General features: G+C 41.1%; 1 protein-coding gene across 1 annotated transcript in view; it reads left to right on the forward strand.

The window, feature by feature from the left end:
• The window catches only part of RRM2B (ribonucleotide reductase regulatory TP53 inducible subunit M2B), a 34,166-nt gene extending 18,517 nt beyond the window's left edge, over nucleotides 1–15,649 (forward strand). Inside the window, exons 6-9 of the mRNA XM_074942988.1 lie at nucleotides 794–927; nucleotides 7,678–7,782; nucleotides 8,426–8,539; nucleotides 14,127–15,649. Of these exons, the coding sequence (XP_074799089.1) occupies nucleotides 794–927; nucleotides 7,678–7,782; nucleotides 8,426–8,539; nucleotides 14,127–14,279 (506 nt within the window). The 3' untranslated portion in view covers nucleotides 14,280–15,649. The remainder of the gene's footprint in view (nucleotides 1–793; nucleotides 928–7,677; nucleotides 7,783–8,425; nucleotides 8,540–14,126) is intronic.
• The last annotated feature ends 1,263 nt before the right edge of the window (nucleotides 15,650–16,912 follow it).

Raw genomic sequence — 16,912 nt, forward strand, 5'->3', positions numbered from 1 at the left:
TGATGCAGGAAGTGGTGCTGGGGATTCAGTAGGTGGCACTGTTCTCTACAGTTAACATCAATAGCCTTTGTGGAGTCAGTGGCTACTGGGCAGTGGGTGGTGCTGTCATTAGGCTAAGGCATAAAACAGATTCAGATCATTTGTGGTCATTAAAGAGTTTCAGCTATTTTTGCAAGAGTCAAAATAATAATGCTCCAACTTCCCAGATGGAAGAAGCTATAGGAAGCAGAGTACTTCACAAATCTTAATGAATTGTCTTGCCTCTGTCAGGTAGGAGAATACTTTTCCCTTTATGTAGGAACCTGAGACCCAGATAGATTAGGCTCCCATAGGAAGTCTATTTCCCAATCTTGTCAATTAGTCACAGCCACCTTCTACTAAGAGGAACAGGGGTATTAGGCCTGATGTCCTGGCCAGATGAGGCCTGATGTCCTGGCCAGATTTCAGTTTGAGCAATTAAATTCTTCCTTCTGAAATTCTCCTTTTACTTTCAATCGGATGTGCTGTTTTTCCTCTCCTCCTGGTCTAAACTGCTGTGTGTTGAACACTTTTAATAGCTGTCCTGTTTCACCCCCAAAGTGACTGCATTTCATTGGTGGGTAAATGATGATGTGTGCACGTACATGCATGTTGTGGGATCCTATGTGATGAAATATAAAATATGGTACCTAAGTGGATGATGATTTTATGCTGTTCACTATCAGTGTGTGTCTAATGTAAGCTGCACGACTGACAAACTAGAAGCAAATTTGATTTTTCTGAGTCTTAATTGCCAGTGTATTGTATTAAACAGGGGAGAGAGTGGTTGCCTTTGCTGCCGTGGAAGGGATCTTCTTCTCAGGTTCTTTTGCTGCTATATTTTGGCTGAAGAAGAGGGGTCTGATGCCTGGACTGACATTCTCCAATGAGCTCATTAGCCGAGATGAGGTAATATGTGGAACGTTACATTTGGCTGGGGGGGGGGGGGGGAGAGGGATGCTCCTCTAGCTGAGAGCAGCGCGTGGCTGGGCTCTCAGTGAATCCCCAGGCCAGAGGGGAGAGGCACCATTTTTTTGCGTGTTCCCCTCTCCCCCTAGATCTGCTGCCCACACACACTTTGAGCAGAGCCTAATAGCCATGCCAATAAGGGCAATACTTCCTCCACCTCTGTCAGCAGCTGTGGGAGAGGAAAGGAAGAATTGCATCAGGTGCTGGAGAGGTGGGGTTTCACGGGGGAAAAGGGAGAAAGCAGGTAAGTGGATGCAGAAGGTTGGGGGGCGCAAACACCAGTGAAGGAAGGGGAAATCCAGCAGGGCAGAGAGGGTGAGTTGCTGGCAAGATGGAGCTGTTTTGACATGTTACTGCTGATGGGGCTGGAAGAGGGCAAAGGCCTGAGTCAGCTCTCTGAAACCCAGCCTACCCTGACATGCATAGTAGGATTCTGCCAGAGCTTGTTACATGGACAGGTGCAGCATCTTGACGGGGTGAAGGAACTGGTTGACCTGTCCATTAACTTTAAGCCACACCCAGTATCCTCTCACCCGTTCAGCCATAGGTCGGCTGAGGCAGTGACAGAGGCAGTGGATGGTGGCAGCACCAGGAAGACCCACCCTCCCTGCTGGTGGTCACTCTTCCACAAAGTGCAGCATGTAGCCCTGAGTCTGCAAACTTTGACATTACTGGGAACTGCAGGAGCACTGAAATCCTGTGAGGGAGTAGGCTATTTTTAGAACACGTTTAAAGGGAGAAGGGGTAGGAACAAGACTGAGAAATAAATTACCACTAGGCAGATGTTAAATGAATGTAGGAGAGCTTAAATACCACCATGTTCCCAGGCAAGAATAATCAACATCCTGAATAAAACTGTTCACCTAAATCATCTTAAAAGGAAAAGAAATAAGATGAAAAAAAAATCCTAATTCACAGTGTGAGTAAGGAAGGAACTGGAGACACATGGCACAAGAAACAAAGTGATGGTGAATAATGGGAGAGAGCAGACTTGAGCCAGCACAGTGCTCAGCTTCCAGCACTGAGGGCAGCAGAAGTCAAATAGACAGCAGAGAGCAGCAGGTGTGCACGTGTACTGGACTGCACTGCCAGCCAGGGGTAGTCACATACATGGGATTCTACAGTGCAGCCTGTGTCCTCTAGCTTTACAATGGAGGTGCAGCCTGCTCACCCTAGGGTCCGAGTGTGTCTATGAATGCAATTGGCTTTGCACTGACTTCTACCACAGCACTCAGGTGGTGGATGGTACAGGTTGCCTTGTCCCCTTCTGTAGCTCTCTCAAGTTACAGAACGCAGTACTTGCACAGGGCCTTCTGCAGTGCTTGGTCCAGTGTAGGGGGTATTTCTATAGAAGTAGCTGACCTTGCTCCCCTTCTTGTTCCTCTAGTAACATACTGTAAATATATCTTGTGGAGTGGAACAACTGCTGTTCTGTCTTACTGGCACTGTTAGTGGGGAACACTTTTTAACTTCAAATATTTTTTAAGAGATTAAAAAGTATGGTGGCTTGTAATATATTTGTAAGGCTGCACCTGCCAGTATCTTTCTGATATTGAATATGCCAATCACTGTAGTAACATGTATCCTCCTACTCCCTCCTCACCCCATCTTGTAGTGACGGCTCCTCATGGGCGGGGCCTTGCACAGTTAAGGTGCTGTTGGAAAAATACATCATGTTTAAAATGTGGAGCACTGTAGAAGCTGAAGGACAGATTAATTTGCAAGATCAACGTAGCAATGGTTGAATCTACTGGCATTGGCTTAAAATGGTAAAGGATTCCATCTCAAGGAAAATAGCCAGTAGCTCTCATTTACTCTAATTTAGAAGGAAGCTATATTATGATGAAAGAATTATTGAAGTACATGATAGGACTGGAAAATAAAGCAAGGTATGGCTCAAGCCTGAGGCAACTTTAATGCTTTGGAAAATAAATTCTACTTCATGTCCACTAATAAGATCCAGTTTCATTTTTTATTCATAGAAGTCATTGTAACCTTTTTCATGCAGTCAATATGTGTGTGGTTTTCAGAAGAAGTTTTCTATAAAACTCACTTTCAGGTTAATGTGATGTAGGATGCTAAATACAATAGGTCCAACTGCCCATTTGTGGCATGTCATTCAGCACCAAAAAACCCCATAGTTTTCCAGTTCAATTTCCAATGGCATAATTGTAATTAAATAGATAGTTATTGCAATAGAAGTACAAAGTGCACAAGGCATCTGTATTGGGAGAGGATCAGTACAAAACTAAAATGATAAAATAGCAATAAAAGTCCTGTAAAGAAGAGAAAATGTGAATTGTTTTGGTGAACTGGTTAGATAGATTGTGGGCACCACGTAATGCATGGTTATTTGGGGAATGCACAGTGGGCAGCAACTGTTGAACCGAAGGAATGTGCAAGAAATCCTGCAGCAGGCAGTTAAGAGAGAAATTTTCCTCTGGGAATTTTATTTCTAATGCCCATTCAAGGTTGGCTTATCTGAAACCTATAACCCTTCCAAAACTCTTGGTTGGTTGATTTGTTTTAATCTTCACTGTTGTCGCTCTGTTTTTTTTTATTGTCCATATTCTATCCAGTTCTCTTTTATTTTTATTCTTAATGTCCTTGATGAAATCTTATGGCAACGAAGCCTACACACTAACTGCATGTTGCATGAAAATGTATTTTTCAGTGTTAGATTTGATCCCAGTAATGGAACTTGTTTTGTTAAATTAACCCTCCTCCTTTCTGCAAGAGCTCGGAGGGCACGTGAGAGGAGGAAAAAATCTTAATAAAGATAATTAAAATATCTTGAAACCATGAGTGTTCACAAATCTACTTCTAATGTCTGGTGCTATAACATGATTACAAAGTATGATCCATAACAGGAGGATAGTGCTAAATTTGGTTCCACATAAATACCATTTGTATTAAAGGATTGTTCAAAAATGCTTAATATCAGCAAATCGAAGAAAGTCAGCTGCTTTTTCCTGTCTTCTGTTTTTCAACATAACGATTTGTAGATTTTAAATAATTATATTTCTGCCCAGTATAGATGAGTGCCCTTTTAAGGTTTGAGAAATACAATTACAACATTGCCATCAGGGTGGATTTGATTTAATCCAGTCAGGAAGACTCGATTAAATCACGGATTTCTCGATAAAAGTGCATTCTTGTTGGTTGTTATAACCTTTAATGCATAGTCTTCACAACTCAGAGGTAGATGTAGGTTTCATTTTTAGAAGGTACACACTATACATTTTTAAACAGTGATTTATTCTGAAAACTTTTCAGATTAGTTTTACAGCTATATCAGAAAATGAATGATTGTTTGGTTATTTCATTTACCAAAGGTAATTGAAGCAGATATTTATGAAGTCATTGGGAGGTGAACTGTCTCCAATTCAACAGGTTAATGATCAACATTTGGAGGATTTTCTTGCCATGCTGTATTAGGAGGAGAACATCACCAGACAGACATTTAAATTATTTTATTTAACTAAAACGACGACGTTATTCTGGATTTTTTTTCTTCAACAGCAAACATGTAATATTTTAACAAAACAAGCATATGAATTATAGAATTTAAACATTCATTTTTTTTAAAATCAGGTTTGTTTTTGTTAAAATTGTTTTTAACTAAATTAGTTAAATGAAATATTTTAAAAAACAAAAATTAAATAGACGGTCAGCCAGTCAACATGAGAAACTTAAAATATTGGCTTCTGCAGCTATCTCAGTCATCTTCACCTTCATTTTCCTGTTTGTTCATAATCTGGAAAAGAAAAACAAGCTTTCCTACTTTTTCAGGGCCAAAATGATTTCTCAATTTGGAATGAAGTAGTCCAAAGGAAGAAAATGTTCTTTCTACACCGGCAGAAGAAGCTACTGCTGTTAAAAGTGAGATTATCACTTCAACAGTCTCTGAATCCAAGTGCTTAAGTGACTTCTACCAGTTCATTGGTGTGACTTTCTTTAAAACATCGTCAGCAGACATATTTCTTGAATGGCTCACCCTTAGCTCTGAAGTTTATTATAGTTGACATTATGGAGGGATGATTGCTGGATGTCCATGTCATAGCCAGCTCCTCTTTTTCAGCAGTTAAGTTTTGACCCTGGTACTGAGTACTGAGAGTATTTGCAAGAAAATGAGCTGGAGATAGTGCTTGTCCCATTTGTTTTTTTAATGCTTGTAATTTAACTCTGTCATTGCATATTTCTCTTTTTAAGATCTCACTCAGTTCCTTCCAAATTTCAACAGTGTCAGCAATAAAACAGCGATTTCCCTGCATTTTGTTCAAGGCTACAGAAATAGGCTTCAGGGTACTCAGCATGTGTTCAACATTTCTCTTAAGCCCAATGTTGAGAACATGTTGACAGTGCCATCAATTTTTTTCACGATTTTGTTCACAAACTGTCATCAGATTAGGCCAGTTCTTGATATAGTGCTCAAAACCGTCCACTACTGAGTTCCATCGCATGTCTTGTGGGAGAGTTAGCTTGGTTCCTCTCACTTTTTTCAGAGCAGCTGCTGCAAAGTGGTTGTTACGGAAGTATTTTCCAATTTCAGCAACATTAGCCTTTATTTCTGGAATACTGAAGTCTTTGGCTAGGAGGTGCATCAAATGAACACTGGAACCGTATGTTATTAGCTTGGGACTCTCTTCTAAATTTCTTCTCATCTTGGATTCATTTGCAGCATTGTCTGTGACCAGGCTGCATACTAGACATTTGAATTTTTTTTAACAGTTTGTTAGAGCTTTTACTACTTCTTGTAAGTATTCTGCTGTGTGTGCATTTCCTAGTGTATCAATTGTTTCTGTAAGGAAGACATTCCCTTCTTCTGTTGTCACGCAAGCACATACAACAGGCTCATTGTGGACATTGCTCCACCCATCAAGACTCAGGTTAACAATTTTATCCTCTAGACCTTTTGCACATTGCTCAATTTCTCTTTCATACATTTTATCCAGCAATTTGCCTGCGACATCTGTCTGTTGGGTGGACTGTATCCTGGTCTTAATGACTGAACCATGTTAATGAAGTGTGGGTTCTCAATCATACGGAAAGGCAAGTTTGTTGCATAAACAAACAGGGCAGTTTTTTCATCAGTTACCTCATTTTGTAATCTGCTTGTTCTTATCACAAACTTATCTATGCTTGTTTCTGAATGATGGAGATCTTTTTTCTTTTTGCTGCAGATGATATACTGTGGCTATGTGACATACATGATGTGACTGAAACATTATCATTGGCAGATAACTCTGAAACTGTAGAAAATGATGGTGACCTTGAATGGTATCTTCAGAATCCTGTATGTTGAGGATGGATTCTCCTAAACAAAATAAGTCAATGCAGTTATTTAATTATTATTACCATACTGCTCACTTAGTATTACTCATTACATTCACTGACACTCAGTACTACTTTAAAGGTGAAATTGTAAAAGGAAGATCTGCCTATTTCAGTTATTTATTTTTTTATCACAACTGCATCTAAAATGATAGTACCATAGAGTAACAAGTATATTTATTGCTCAAACATGAGAATTCAAGAATAGTCCAGAAGGAACACAGGCAATCCTTAAGAAAGAAGTATGAAATAAAGAAGTTTACCAACCTGAAGGTCCTGCATGTTCAAACATGTTCCTTTCATCATCTTCAATGCAGCTTCCCCCTGAGAAGGAACACTTTTAATGATGTTTCATTTGGGCAATCAGGCCTTGCATTTCTTTGTTACACTGTTTGCATTTTGCATGCATGCCTGTCTTACCCACAGGTAGAGGAGCTTCATTAAAATATTCCCAAACTGGGTCTCTTTTACGGCCTGTTGCCATTATAGGTTTTCCCTTCTCGTGAGAGAATGGTATGGTAGATCTCAAATCAATGAAGGCTACACTCAGAAAGACCTCCAAGACTTCTGAAATATGCTGCACAAACAGTTTCACTTCTCTTTCTACTGCCTGTCCCTCCCTTCTCACGTTTATCTCCAGGCTTCTTCCCCTTGTCCAGATCTATTCCTCCCCCAACAATCTTCTATTCACTGAACTTTTTGAAACTTTGCACTTTCAGAGAGAGGTAAGGGATTGACTCTGTGTACACAGATTTGCAGAGGGACAATAGGGTTGAGGTCTGTTGTTCTCACCTCTATATATTATTTACTTAAAAACATTTTTGCTGTTAACAAGCATGTTATCTCTGGAGACACAAATCCACAGTTTGAGAACTGCAAAACTAAGCATTTCTGATGGTATCTTCTAGACTGAGCACCGAGTCCCATTGGGTAGATAGAAAGATTAACCTAAATAATCTATACAGAAACCCCTGGAATCCCATAAGATTGGGTCCCTAATCCATGAACTATTGGAACCATTTATAAAACTTTTCTTAAACATTACATGAATATATTGTCTCATACTATAGAATCAGAATTTATAATCCCTATTCTATGATGAGATATCTTTGAGCTATAATGTATCTTTATCTTTAGATAAAATGCTTTTTGAGGAAAAAACTTATCAAAAAAATCCGATTTAAATAAAAACTGGTTTTTTTTTTTAACCATTGATTTTTATCCACCCTGATTGTCATGAAGCAGGAAGTTAGGAAGCTTATTCCTCTCAGAGAGACAATTATCAGTACAAGTCTTTAAATAGCAAATCATGAGGGGCAGGAGAAACTAAACTTCTTTCCTTCTTTTGTATTTCAGGGTCTGCACTGTGACTTTGCTTGTCTAATATTTAATTATTTAGTGAACAAGCCTTCAGAAGAGAGGGTCAAGGAGATTATTGTTAATGCAGTTGAAATTGAGCAGGTGAGCAGACAAGACTGATCAGTACAGTGTCACTGATGGCACAAGAGGATTTACGTGTGTAAAGAAGGTGATGCTCTAGTAGAATTTCTGGAATTCCTAATAAATGACTAGTCCACACATGTAAACCACTGTAAAATTCCAACACACCACCTACAATCAGTCTCTTGGTACTCTTGATTGTCACAGAGAATAGAAGGCAGAGATGATTTTTGACAGTACTAGCCAGGTGATTAGAACAAGCTAAAGCCAGCACAGGTGGGTTTTCTTTCATGTTCAGTCACATTTACCTAGAGGTAAGACTCTTTTGTTGCTACACATAGGATCTGATCCAGCTCCCATTGAATTCAGTGGCAAAACTTCCATTGATCGTTAGTGAGAATTGGATCTGTCACATAGTAAAAACACCCGTGAAAGTTCTCACTGACTCTTTCACAAAATAAATACTAAAATATAGAAAGTTGCAAAGAGCTGATCAAAGCAGGAGACATTTGCTGTTTTTTGTGATACAAGTTATTGAAGTAGTAAACAACTGCTGAGTCTGATTTCATAAAAACATCACAAATGATACACCAAGTAGATACCATTTGTTTCCCTTAAGTTGCACTGTCCCTTCTTTAAATGTCACTGTTGTGTTTTACTCCAGGAGTTTTTAACAGAGGCTTTACCAGTAGGGCTGATTGGAATGAATTGCACTTTGATGAAACGGTACATTGAATTTGTGGCAGACCGGTTACTTACAGAACTTGGGTTCCCTAAGGTAAGAAAGTTGAGAGAGATGACCCTTCCAAGAAATACTGGCCTGTTAAAATGGCCAAGCAAAGTTGTCTGTGTGCTGCACTAATTTACCACAGGTGTGGGTATCGCACTTGTGCGTTCTGCTGTGTCTCACACAGAGAACAATGTCAATATACAGATTTCATTATTTGGAACAGATGAAACCATTGTTTCTCTGGCCAGAGTTGCCCTGTAATTACTACTTGGATTTAAATTGGAAGTGTGTGTTGCATTCAGGTGCTCTGGTTCTACGAAGCTATAATGAAGTAGAACCGCTTATATTCATTGCACAAGGTTAACAGATTAGCATGCCCATCTCTTGGGTGGTGAGTAAAACGCTGAATTTGCTTAGATGGAAGCAAGTGACCTTTAAAAAATACTGTTACTCTGAGGAAAACAGATCTATTAATAATGCTGACAGGAGAACTTTCTGAGGATAAATCCTTTAATTACACACAGAAAGAAGTGAACCTCTGAGAAATAAGTTAAGGGTTGCACAGAGTTTTTTGTGCTGGATACATTCATTGGTACAAACCCCAAGTAAAAAAACATTAATCAATATACAGGGTAGAGTGGCGCTCTCAGGGGTGTGAAAAGTAAACATTTATATTGCACTGCTTTAGTGGAATGAGAGCCAAGTCTATTCTAATATCTTGTTTCCTGAGATATTTCATGCTTCCTTGCTGGTTGCCAGGGTTGGTGGTTTGAGGAGGGGAGAACCAGTCTAGATATTATCTATGAGAAGCTGGAGAATTCCTGTTTTATTTTTACCAAGGGAAGTTACCAGTAAGTGGGTGCTGCTGCTTCGAGTGCTGGTCCCTATGTGTATTCCACACATGGGCACGCATGTGCTTCCAGTGCCTGAGACCGGAGATATGTAGTAAGTAGCGTCTGTTGGTCCTCACATTTGCAGTTGCTCTCCTCATGCTTCAAACTGAGGGCATAAAGGGTGGCACGGACCAATGCCTCTCCAGTTCCTTCTTACCACTGCCTAGTTTGAATTCTTTGTGTCCACTTTGATCTTCCTCTGCTTACAATGTCTGTAATTATATATTGTAAATAGTTTTTAGTAAGTTTAGACCTAGTGTTTAAGTGTGTTAGTATTTTCATAGCTAGTCTAGTTAGTTTAGTTCTTGGGAGCTTCTCCCCGTGGAAAAGGACTATGCCAAGAGTCCCAGAGTTCAAGAACTGTATCTCCCGCCCTGGTTCCTTCTGCTTTAGCAATGAACACTAGCACTTCCTTTACTGACTTGGGGTGCAGTATCGGCCACAGTTTCTCTCCTCAAACCTGTGAGGAATGAGAGATCTGTCTGTGGAAGCACCTCATGGAGCTGGCCCTGAGATCTCAGTCGGATGCAGGCTGGGGAGAACCTCGGTATAGTTGCCTTGTTGTGAGTTGTGCCCCTGCTGAGTAAAAGCTCTGGACTAGGGGTCAAAACAATTAAGCCTAAGAAACCTTCTCATAAAAGTAGGGAACATAAGTATAGGCATAAAGAGAGATCTCCATCCAGATTTGCCTCTATGAAAAAGGATTCCTTCCATCTTGGTCTAAGTTAGGTAAGTCCTCATTCGCTGGTCCTTAGGAATTAGGTCTGCACAAACCTTCTGTCCAAGAAGGAAAGGTGCAAAGGAAGAAGACTCTAACAGTTCTGATTCCCACTCCTTCCCACAGGAAAGATTGTCCCTGTCTGGGAGCTTTACACTGTACACCTGGGAGTCAGTGATTCTGGCACACTCTGAGTTCAAGAGCATTGGAGGCTCGGCCCCAGATCCATCGGTCACCACCTCAGGGACTCCTGGAACTCCAGGAAGAACTGAAACCTTTACCTCTCTGGAACATATTTTTACTTCTTAGTTCTCCACAGAGGTCCATAATACCACTGAGGATTTGCCCTTTGAGTATAATCTCTTCAGTAAGAAGAGCAATGAGTCAGCAGCTTTAGCCGTATGGCTACACTATGCTCTCTTAAGGACTCTAGAACAACTCTGCTTCCTGGAGATTTATACCCTGGCCCTGAAGAGAGAGCTCCACAAGCAACTTATAGCCCCAAGCCTCTCCCCCACATCCCCCAGCTCTCCGCCCCCGGCACTTTATCACCAGTGCCCTCACAAATCACCTCGCAAATGACAGAGAGTTCAAACATCCAGGTATGCAGCTTCCTCCAACTCTGCAACCACTGTCTGCCCTCACCCATTATCCAAGGGTTTCATTGAGAATTGCATGCTGATATTGATGCCATGCTGTACTGCCCTGCAGATCTTTGGTGGCTGATGCCCACTTCAAACACAACTGGAGGGCAGTAACAACATACAAGTGGGTATTAGAGATCATCCACGCAGGTTACGCAACATAGTTTGTCTCACCTCCCTATCACAAATCATCTTCTCAGGGACCACTCTCGCGAGAAGATCTTTCGTCGGGAGGTGAACTTTGTCCTTCAGAGAGGCACCATAGAACAGGTGCCATCCCAACATCAAGGAAAGAGGGTCTACTCCCCATATTTCATAGTTCCCAAGAAATATGGAGGATGGAGACCAATTCTTGATCTATGCCAGCTAAATATCTTTATTCACAAATCAGAATTCACATGGTAACACTGGCATCAATAATTCCCTCTCTGGAGAAGAACACATTGTTTGCAACCCTCAACATGAAAGATCTTTCACTTTCATGTGGATATTCATTGGTACCACAGAAAGTTTCTAAGATTCATGGTAGGACAAGAACACTATCAGTTCAGAGTTCTCCCATATGGGATGGTGAGAACCCAAGGTCTTCCCAAAAGTCTTCTCAGTGGTGGCAGCCCAGATGAGGCACAACAGCTACACTGTCTGGCTACTAACATGCTGAACAAGTCAGGAAGCCCAGTCAGTGACCTTGTCCTTATGCCATTTCTGACGTCATTGGGAGTCTGTATAAAGAAAGAAAATTCCACTCCCACCAACACTATAGATTTCATAGGACCAACCCTAGACTCGTCCTCAGTAAAGGCTATCTCCCTATAAACAGATTTGAGGCCATGACCAATCACCCTCAGACCTCACACTACATTGAGGAGTGTGTCTTTCCCTACTAATCCGCATGGCTGCGTGTGTGTATTTAACACCATTTATCAGACTCCATCTCTGTTGCCTGCAGGCCTGGTTTTGGTCTGTTTATTCACCGGACAAGGACAACATGAATACCAGGATAACAATATTGTAAAAGATCAGAGCCTTTCTTGTATGGTGGACAAAATCAGACCAGATGTGAGCGGGAGTCCCCTTTCTTCCACCCCTACCCGATGCAACCATAATCATAGATGCATCCGTAAGATGGGGAGCCCATATGGACAGTCACACTGCACAAGGCACATGGTTCCCATGTGAGACCAGAATGCATATAAATCTACTGGAGAGGAGGGCAGTTCACCTTGCCTATAATGCATTCCTACCCCTCATATGGTTCTGTCATATCCAGCTAATGTCAAACAACATGATTGACTGTCTTTTGTGTAAACAAACAGGCTGGAGCGAGATCGCTTACTTTGTGTATAGAGGTACTGAATTCATGAGACTGGTGCATCAAGGAGAATATCTTGCTGTTGGTGACATACTTACCTAGTGTGCAGAAGATTGGCAGAAAATCTCAGCAGGCCATGAGTGAGAAATACACAATTCTGTCTTGACTGAAATCTTCACCCAGTGGGAAACACCCTTGGGACCTGTTCCCCTACCAGACAAACAAGAAATTCAATCTCTACAGTTGCAGAGCAACGTTAGGCTGAGGCTGCAGGGGTGATGCCCTTCTGTTATCCTGGACTGACCATCTAAGGTACGTCTTTCCTCCCATCCCCCGCTACCTCAGGTCCTATAGAAAATTTGCCACAACAGGGCCAAGGTTATCCTCATTGTATCCGATTGGCCTAGACGTTTTTGCTTGTGGGCCTCCTATGAATGTCATCCCATCCTCCTATCTATATACAATCTGTTCTGGATCAGGAGAAGGGCAGGATCAGAGATTGCAACCCAGACTGTCTTCGTCTCATGGCCTGGTATTTGGATGGTCATCAGACCTGAAACATTCATATTCAGAGGCTATCTGAAATAGTCTTAATCACAGCAGAAAAATCTCTGCTAGAAAATGCTCTCTAGCTAAATGGAGGCCTTTCTCTATCTAGTCACAATGTAAACAGCGTTCACCAGAATTGGCGGGTATCACTGCCATTTTAGACTCTCTCCAGTCATAGAATCATAGAATATCAAGGTTGTCCCTCAAGATGTCAGGTTTTTCCATTGGCTAGCTGAAAGTCCACCTGGCAGCAGTCAGTGCCTTCCCTCATCCAGTGAAAAGCCACATTATCTTTACTCACCCTGCCACAATTTGATTCCTCAAAGGACTCATTAAGACTTTCCCACCAGTAACAAGTACCCATTCTACATAGGACCTCAGCTTGGTACTCTCAGCTCTTACTTTCAAAATGATGGTCACATGTTCCATGTAACACCTTTCCATGAAGGTTGCCTTCTTATTTGCCATCAGGTCAGCCAGATGGGTGAATGAATGGGGTGCACTCATGGCTGACCTGCCATATATCATATATCACAGAGAAAGTCTCTCTTCAGAGTTTCACATGAACCAGCTTACTCACTTACCAATATTATTCCCAAAACCTCATGTGTCCAGCAAAAAAAAAAAGACTACACTCCCTCAGTGTCAAAAGACCAAGGCCTGTTTATCTACAAAGAACGAAACTGAATGGGAAAACACCAAAAATATTTGTCGCCATAACAGAGCGCTCACAAGGACAAACGTTACTGACCCGGTGACTCATTAAGTGGATCTCTGGATGCATTATTCTGTCTCATCAGTTGGCATGTGTAACTCGCGCAGATGGGTATGAGGGCCCACTTTATGAGAGCACAAGCAACCTCAGTGGCATCTCTTTGAGCTGTATCAATGCTGGATGTTTGTAAAGCTGCTATCTGGGGCTCCAGCCACACCTTTTATAAAGCATTTTGCCCTAGGCTGGGCTTCCTTGGTAGATGCAGCAGTGGGCACAGTAGTGTTATAATATCCATACCAACTGTATCCTCGCACTTTCCTCCTCTTTGAATATTGCTTACCAGTCACTCATGTGGAATATATATAGGGACCAGCGCTTGAAGAAGAAATGGAAGTTACTTACCTTTAACTGGAGGTTCTTTGAGATGTGTGGTCCCTATCTGCATTCCACTACCCGCCCTCCTTCCCCTCTGCTTTGGATGTGGATCTAATTCATGGTAAGAGAAGGAACTGGAAAGGTGTCTGTCCATGCCACCCTTTCTGCCCTCGGTTTGGAGCACAAGGAGAGCACAAGGAGAGCAATTCATGCATGGACCAAAGGACACTACTTTCTACAGATCTCCAGTTTCAGGCAAATGGAGCACACACGCACCCATATGTGGAATACACATGGGGACCACAAATCTTGAAGAACCCCCAGTTACAGGTAAGTAACATCATTTTGTGGATTATGCATATGAGGATTTATAGGAGCATCATGTTGTCATTTCAGGAACTCCAATTTAATAAAGTTTGCTTTTCTCAGGTCTTTCAAGCAGAAAACCCTTTTGATTTCATGGAGAATATTTCACTGGAAGGAAAAACAAATTTCTTTGAGAAGCGGGTTTCAGAGTATCAGCGCTTTGCAGTTATGGCAGAAACAACGGACAATGTTTTCACTCTGGATGCAGATTTCTAATCTCTCTTCAGAGAGCATCTTGACTTTCCCCCTCCCCATCTCACTTTTTGTTGGGAAGTTTTTCTGTATTTCTTCTGGAGTCTACTAAGTTTTTTTTTTTCTGACTTCCTACTTTGTGTGAAGTTATAAATTTACACTTGAATAGTCTATAATTTTAGCTGTACAATATGTAGGTTGTAATCTATAGTGTATATATTTTTTTGCTTTGCACCATGTAAAAATGTCCTCTCAGAAATTCATGTGGCTTCTTAAAGGGATATACTATAAAGAGCTTGTTTGAATCATGTTGTTGTGACCATTGGATGAAACTGGACTGGTGACTTTTTTTTTTAAATGGCTGCTGTCAAGGTCCCCCCCCCCACTCTGAACGCTAGGGTACAGATGTGGGGACCTGCATGAAAACCTCCTAAGCTTATCTTTATCAGCTTAGGTCAAAAAGTTCCCCAAGGTACAAAATATTCCACCCTTTGTCCTTGGATTGGCCGCTACCACCACCAAACAAATACTGGTTACTGGGGAAGAGCTGTTTGGAAACGTCTTTCCCCCCAAATACTTCCCTAAACCTTGCACCCCACTTCCTGGACAAGGTTTGGTAAAAAAAAAAGCCTCACCAATTTGCCTAGGTGACTACAGACCCAGACCCTTGGATCTTAAGAACAATGAACAATCCTCCCAACACTTGCACCCCCCTCCTTTCCTGGGAAATGTTGGATAAAAAGCCTCACCAATTTGCATAGGTGACCACAGGCTCAAACCCTTGGATCTGAGAACAAAGAAAAAGCATTCAGTTTTCTTACAAGAAGACTTTTAATAGAAATAGGAGTAAATAGAAGTAAAGAAATCCCCTCTGTAAAATCAGGATAGTAGATACCTTACAGGGTAATTAGATTCAAAACATAGAGAATCCCTCTAGGCAAAACCTTAAGTTACAAAAAAGATACACAGACAGAAATAGTTATTCTATTCAGCACAATTCTTTTCTCAGCCATTTAAAGAAACCATAATCTAACACGTAGCTAGCTAGATTACTTACTAAAAGTTCTAAGACTCCATTCCTGGTCTCCCCCTGCCCCCTGGCAAAAACAGCATAAAGACAGACACACATACCCTTTGTTTCTCTCCCTCCTCCCAGCTTTTGAAAGTATCTTGTCTCCTCATTGGTCATTTTGGTCAGGTGCCAGCGAGGTTACCTTTAGCTTCTTAACCCTTTACAGGTGAGAGGATTTTTCCTCTGGCCAGGAGGGATTTTAAAGGGGTTTACCCTTCCCTTTATATTTATGACAGCTGCAATAAGTGTTTTACTGTGCTATAGTTAAGTTAATTATTTCTTAATTTGTATCTGTGCCTCACTTTGCAGTATTTTAATCTTGAACCCAGATGAGGTAACACTGCATGTAAATATGTTTCTATAAACTTTTCTGACAACTTTTAAAATGTAAATTCGTGAATCTAGAACAGTGCTTCCACTTTGTCCCTATGATATAGTACACTTCTCCACTGCTTCAAAAACATTGGTAGAGGAAGGAGTGGTGTGTGTTTAGTGGGGTATACGATATGATTATGGTATGATCTTATCAGATCAAGTGATACAGTTTGCTTGGATTTCCCTGTTAACATGTGATCTAGGTCAAGCAGCTTTCATGACGCATAGCAAACGTGGCCTATCAGTAATAGCAGCAAGCGTTCAAAGGAAAATATCCTTCATATAAGATTTGATTTGTAATATTATAAATCAGGTGGATCTGTATTTAAAACTTGAGCCTGTAACGAGACAGTGAAGGAAAAAGTCTTTGGTGGTGGTCAAATCTCAACCTACCTAATTGCTGCTACTTACATATAAGTGCCTTAACAGTAAGCAGACTTACACCATCTTTAACCCCTTGCTCCACTGGGGTTGTGATCAGCATCTGACACTGAAATATCAATTTCTACACATCTTCTTTATTTTATCCATTCTGCTGGATATTCTATACTCTCCCATCCTTCTGAGTTTCACCAGTATATTTGTAATGTAAGATGGTGTATTGTACTGTTTTTTTTCCCCTTGAGGTATATTTTTTTTTACTTGAGCCTTATACCATTGAGAACCCAGATACTATGGTGATGGTCATCTGTAGAATAGCATGCTCAATGTGCAACATCACACCATTACAATGGAATTGTCAGACCATAGTCAGAATATACTACAGTGTTTTTAAATTATTCTATCAACACTGTAGTATACTGTGACTATCAACCCCTAACTAGTGAGTGCTGTATAAATGGTGATGTGTGATCTGTAGTACAACCTAGCGTGTGTGTGTATTTTAGTTGTTTATATCACAGGTAACTGCTACAGTATAGGCACAAATTGAAGGGATGGCTTTGACATAGTGTGATTTGGTGTAGAAGGAATAACCGTAACAATCCAGCCCCGATTGGCAGTGACAAAGTACAGCAGAACCCCATTTATCTGATTTAATTGGGACCTCTGGCCAGATTGGAAAATTTGGATAATCCAGAGAATGGAAAAGTACGAGGCTGCAGCGCCATCTAGTGGCCACATGAGAGATCTCCTGCTTCTGGACTGGTGTGGGCTGGTTGTTCAGTTAATAGGAATGCCAGATAATGGAGGGTCAGATAAACGGGGTTCT

The sequence above is a fragment of the Natator depressus genome, chromosome 2, assembly GCF_965152275.1.
Source record: "Natator depressus isolate rNatDep1 chromosome 2, rNatDep2.hap1, whole genome shotgun sequence".
In the NCBI taxonomy this organism is placed as follows: domain Eukaryota; kingdom Metazoa; phylum Chordata; order Testudines; family Cheloniidae; genus Natator; species Natator depressus.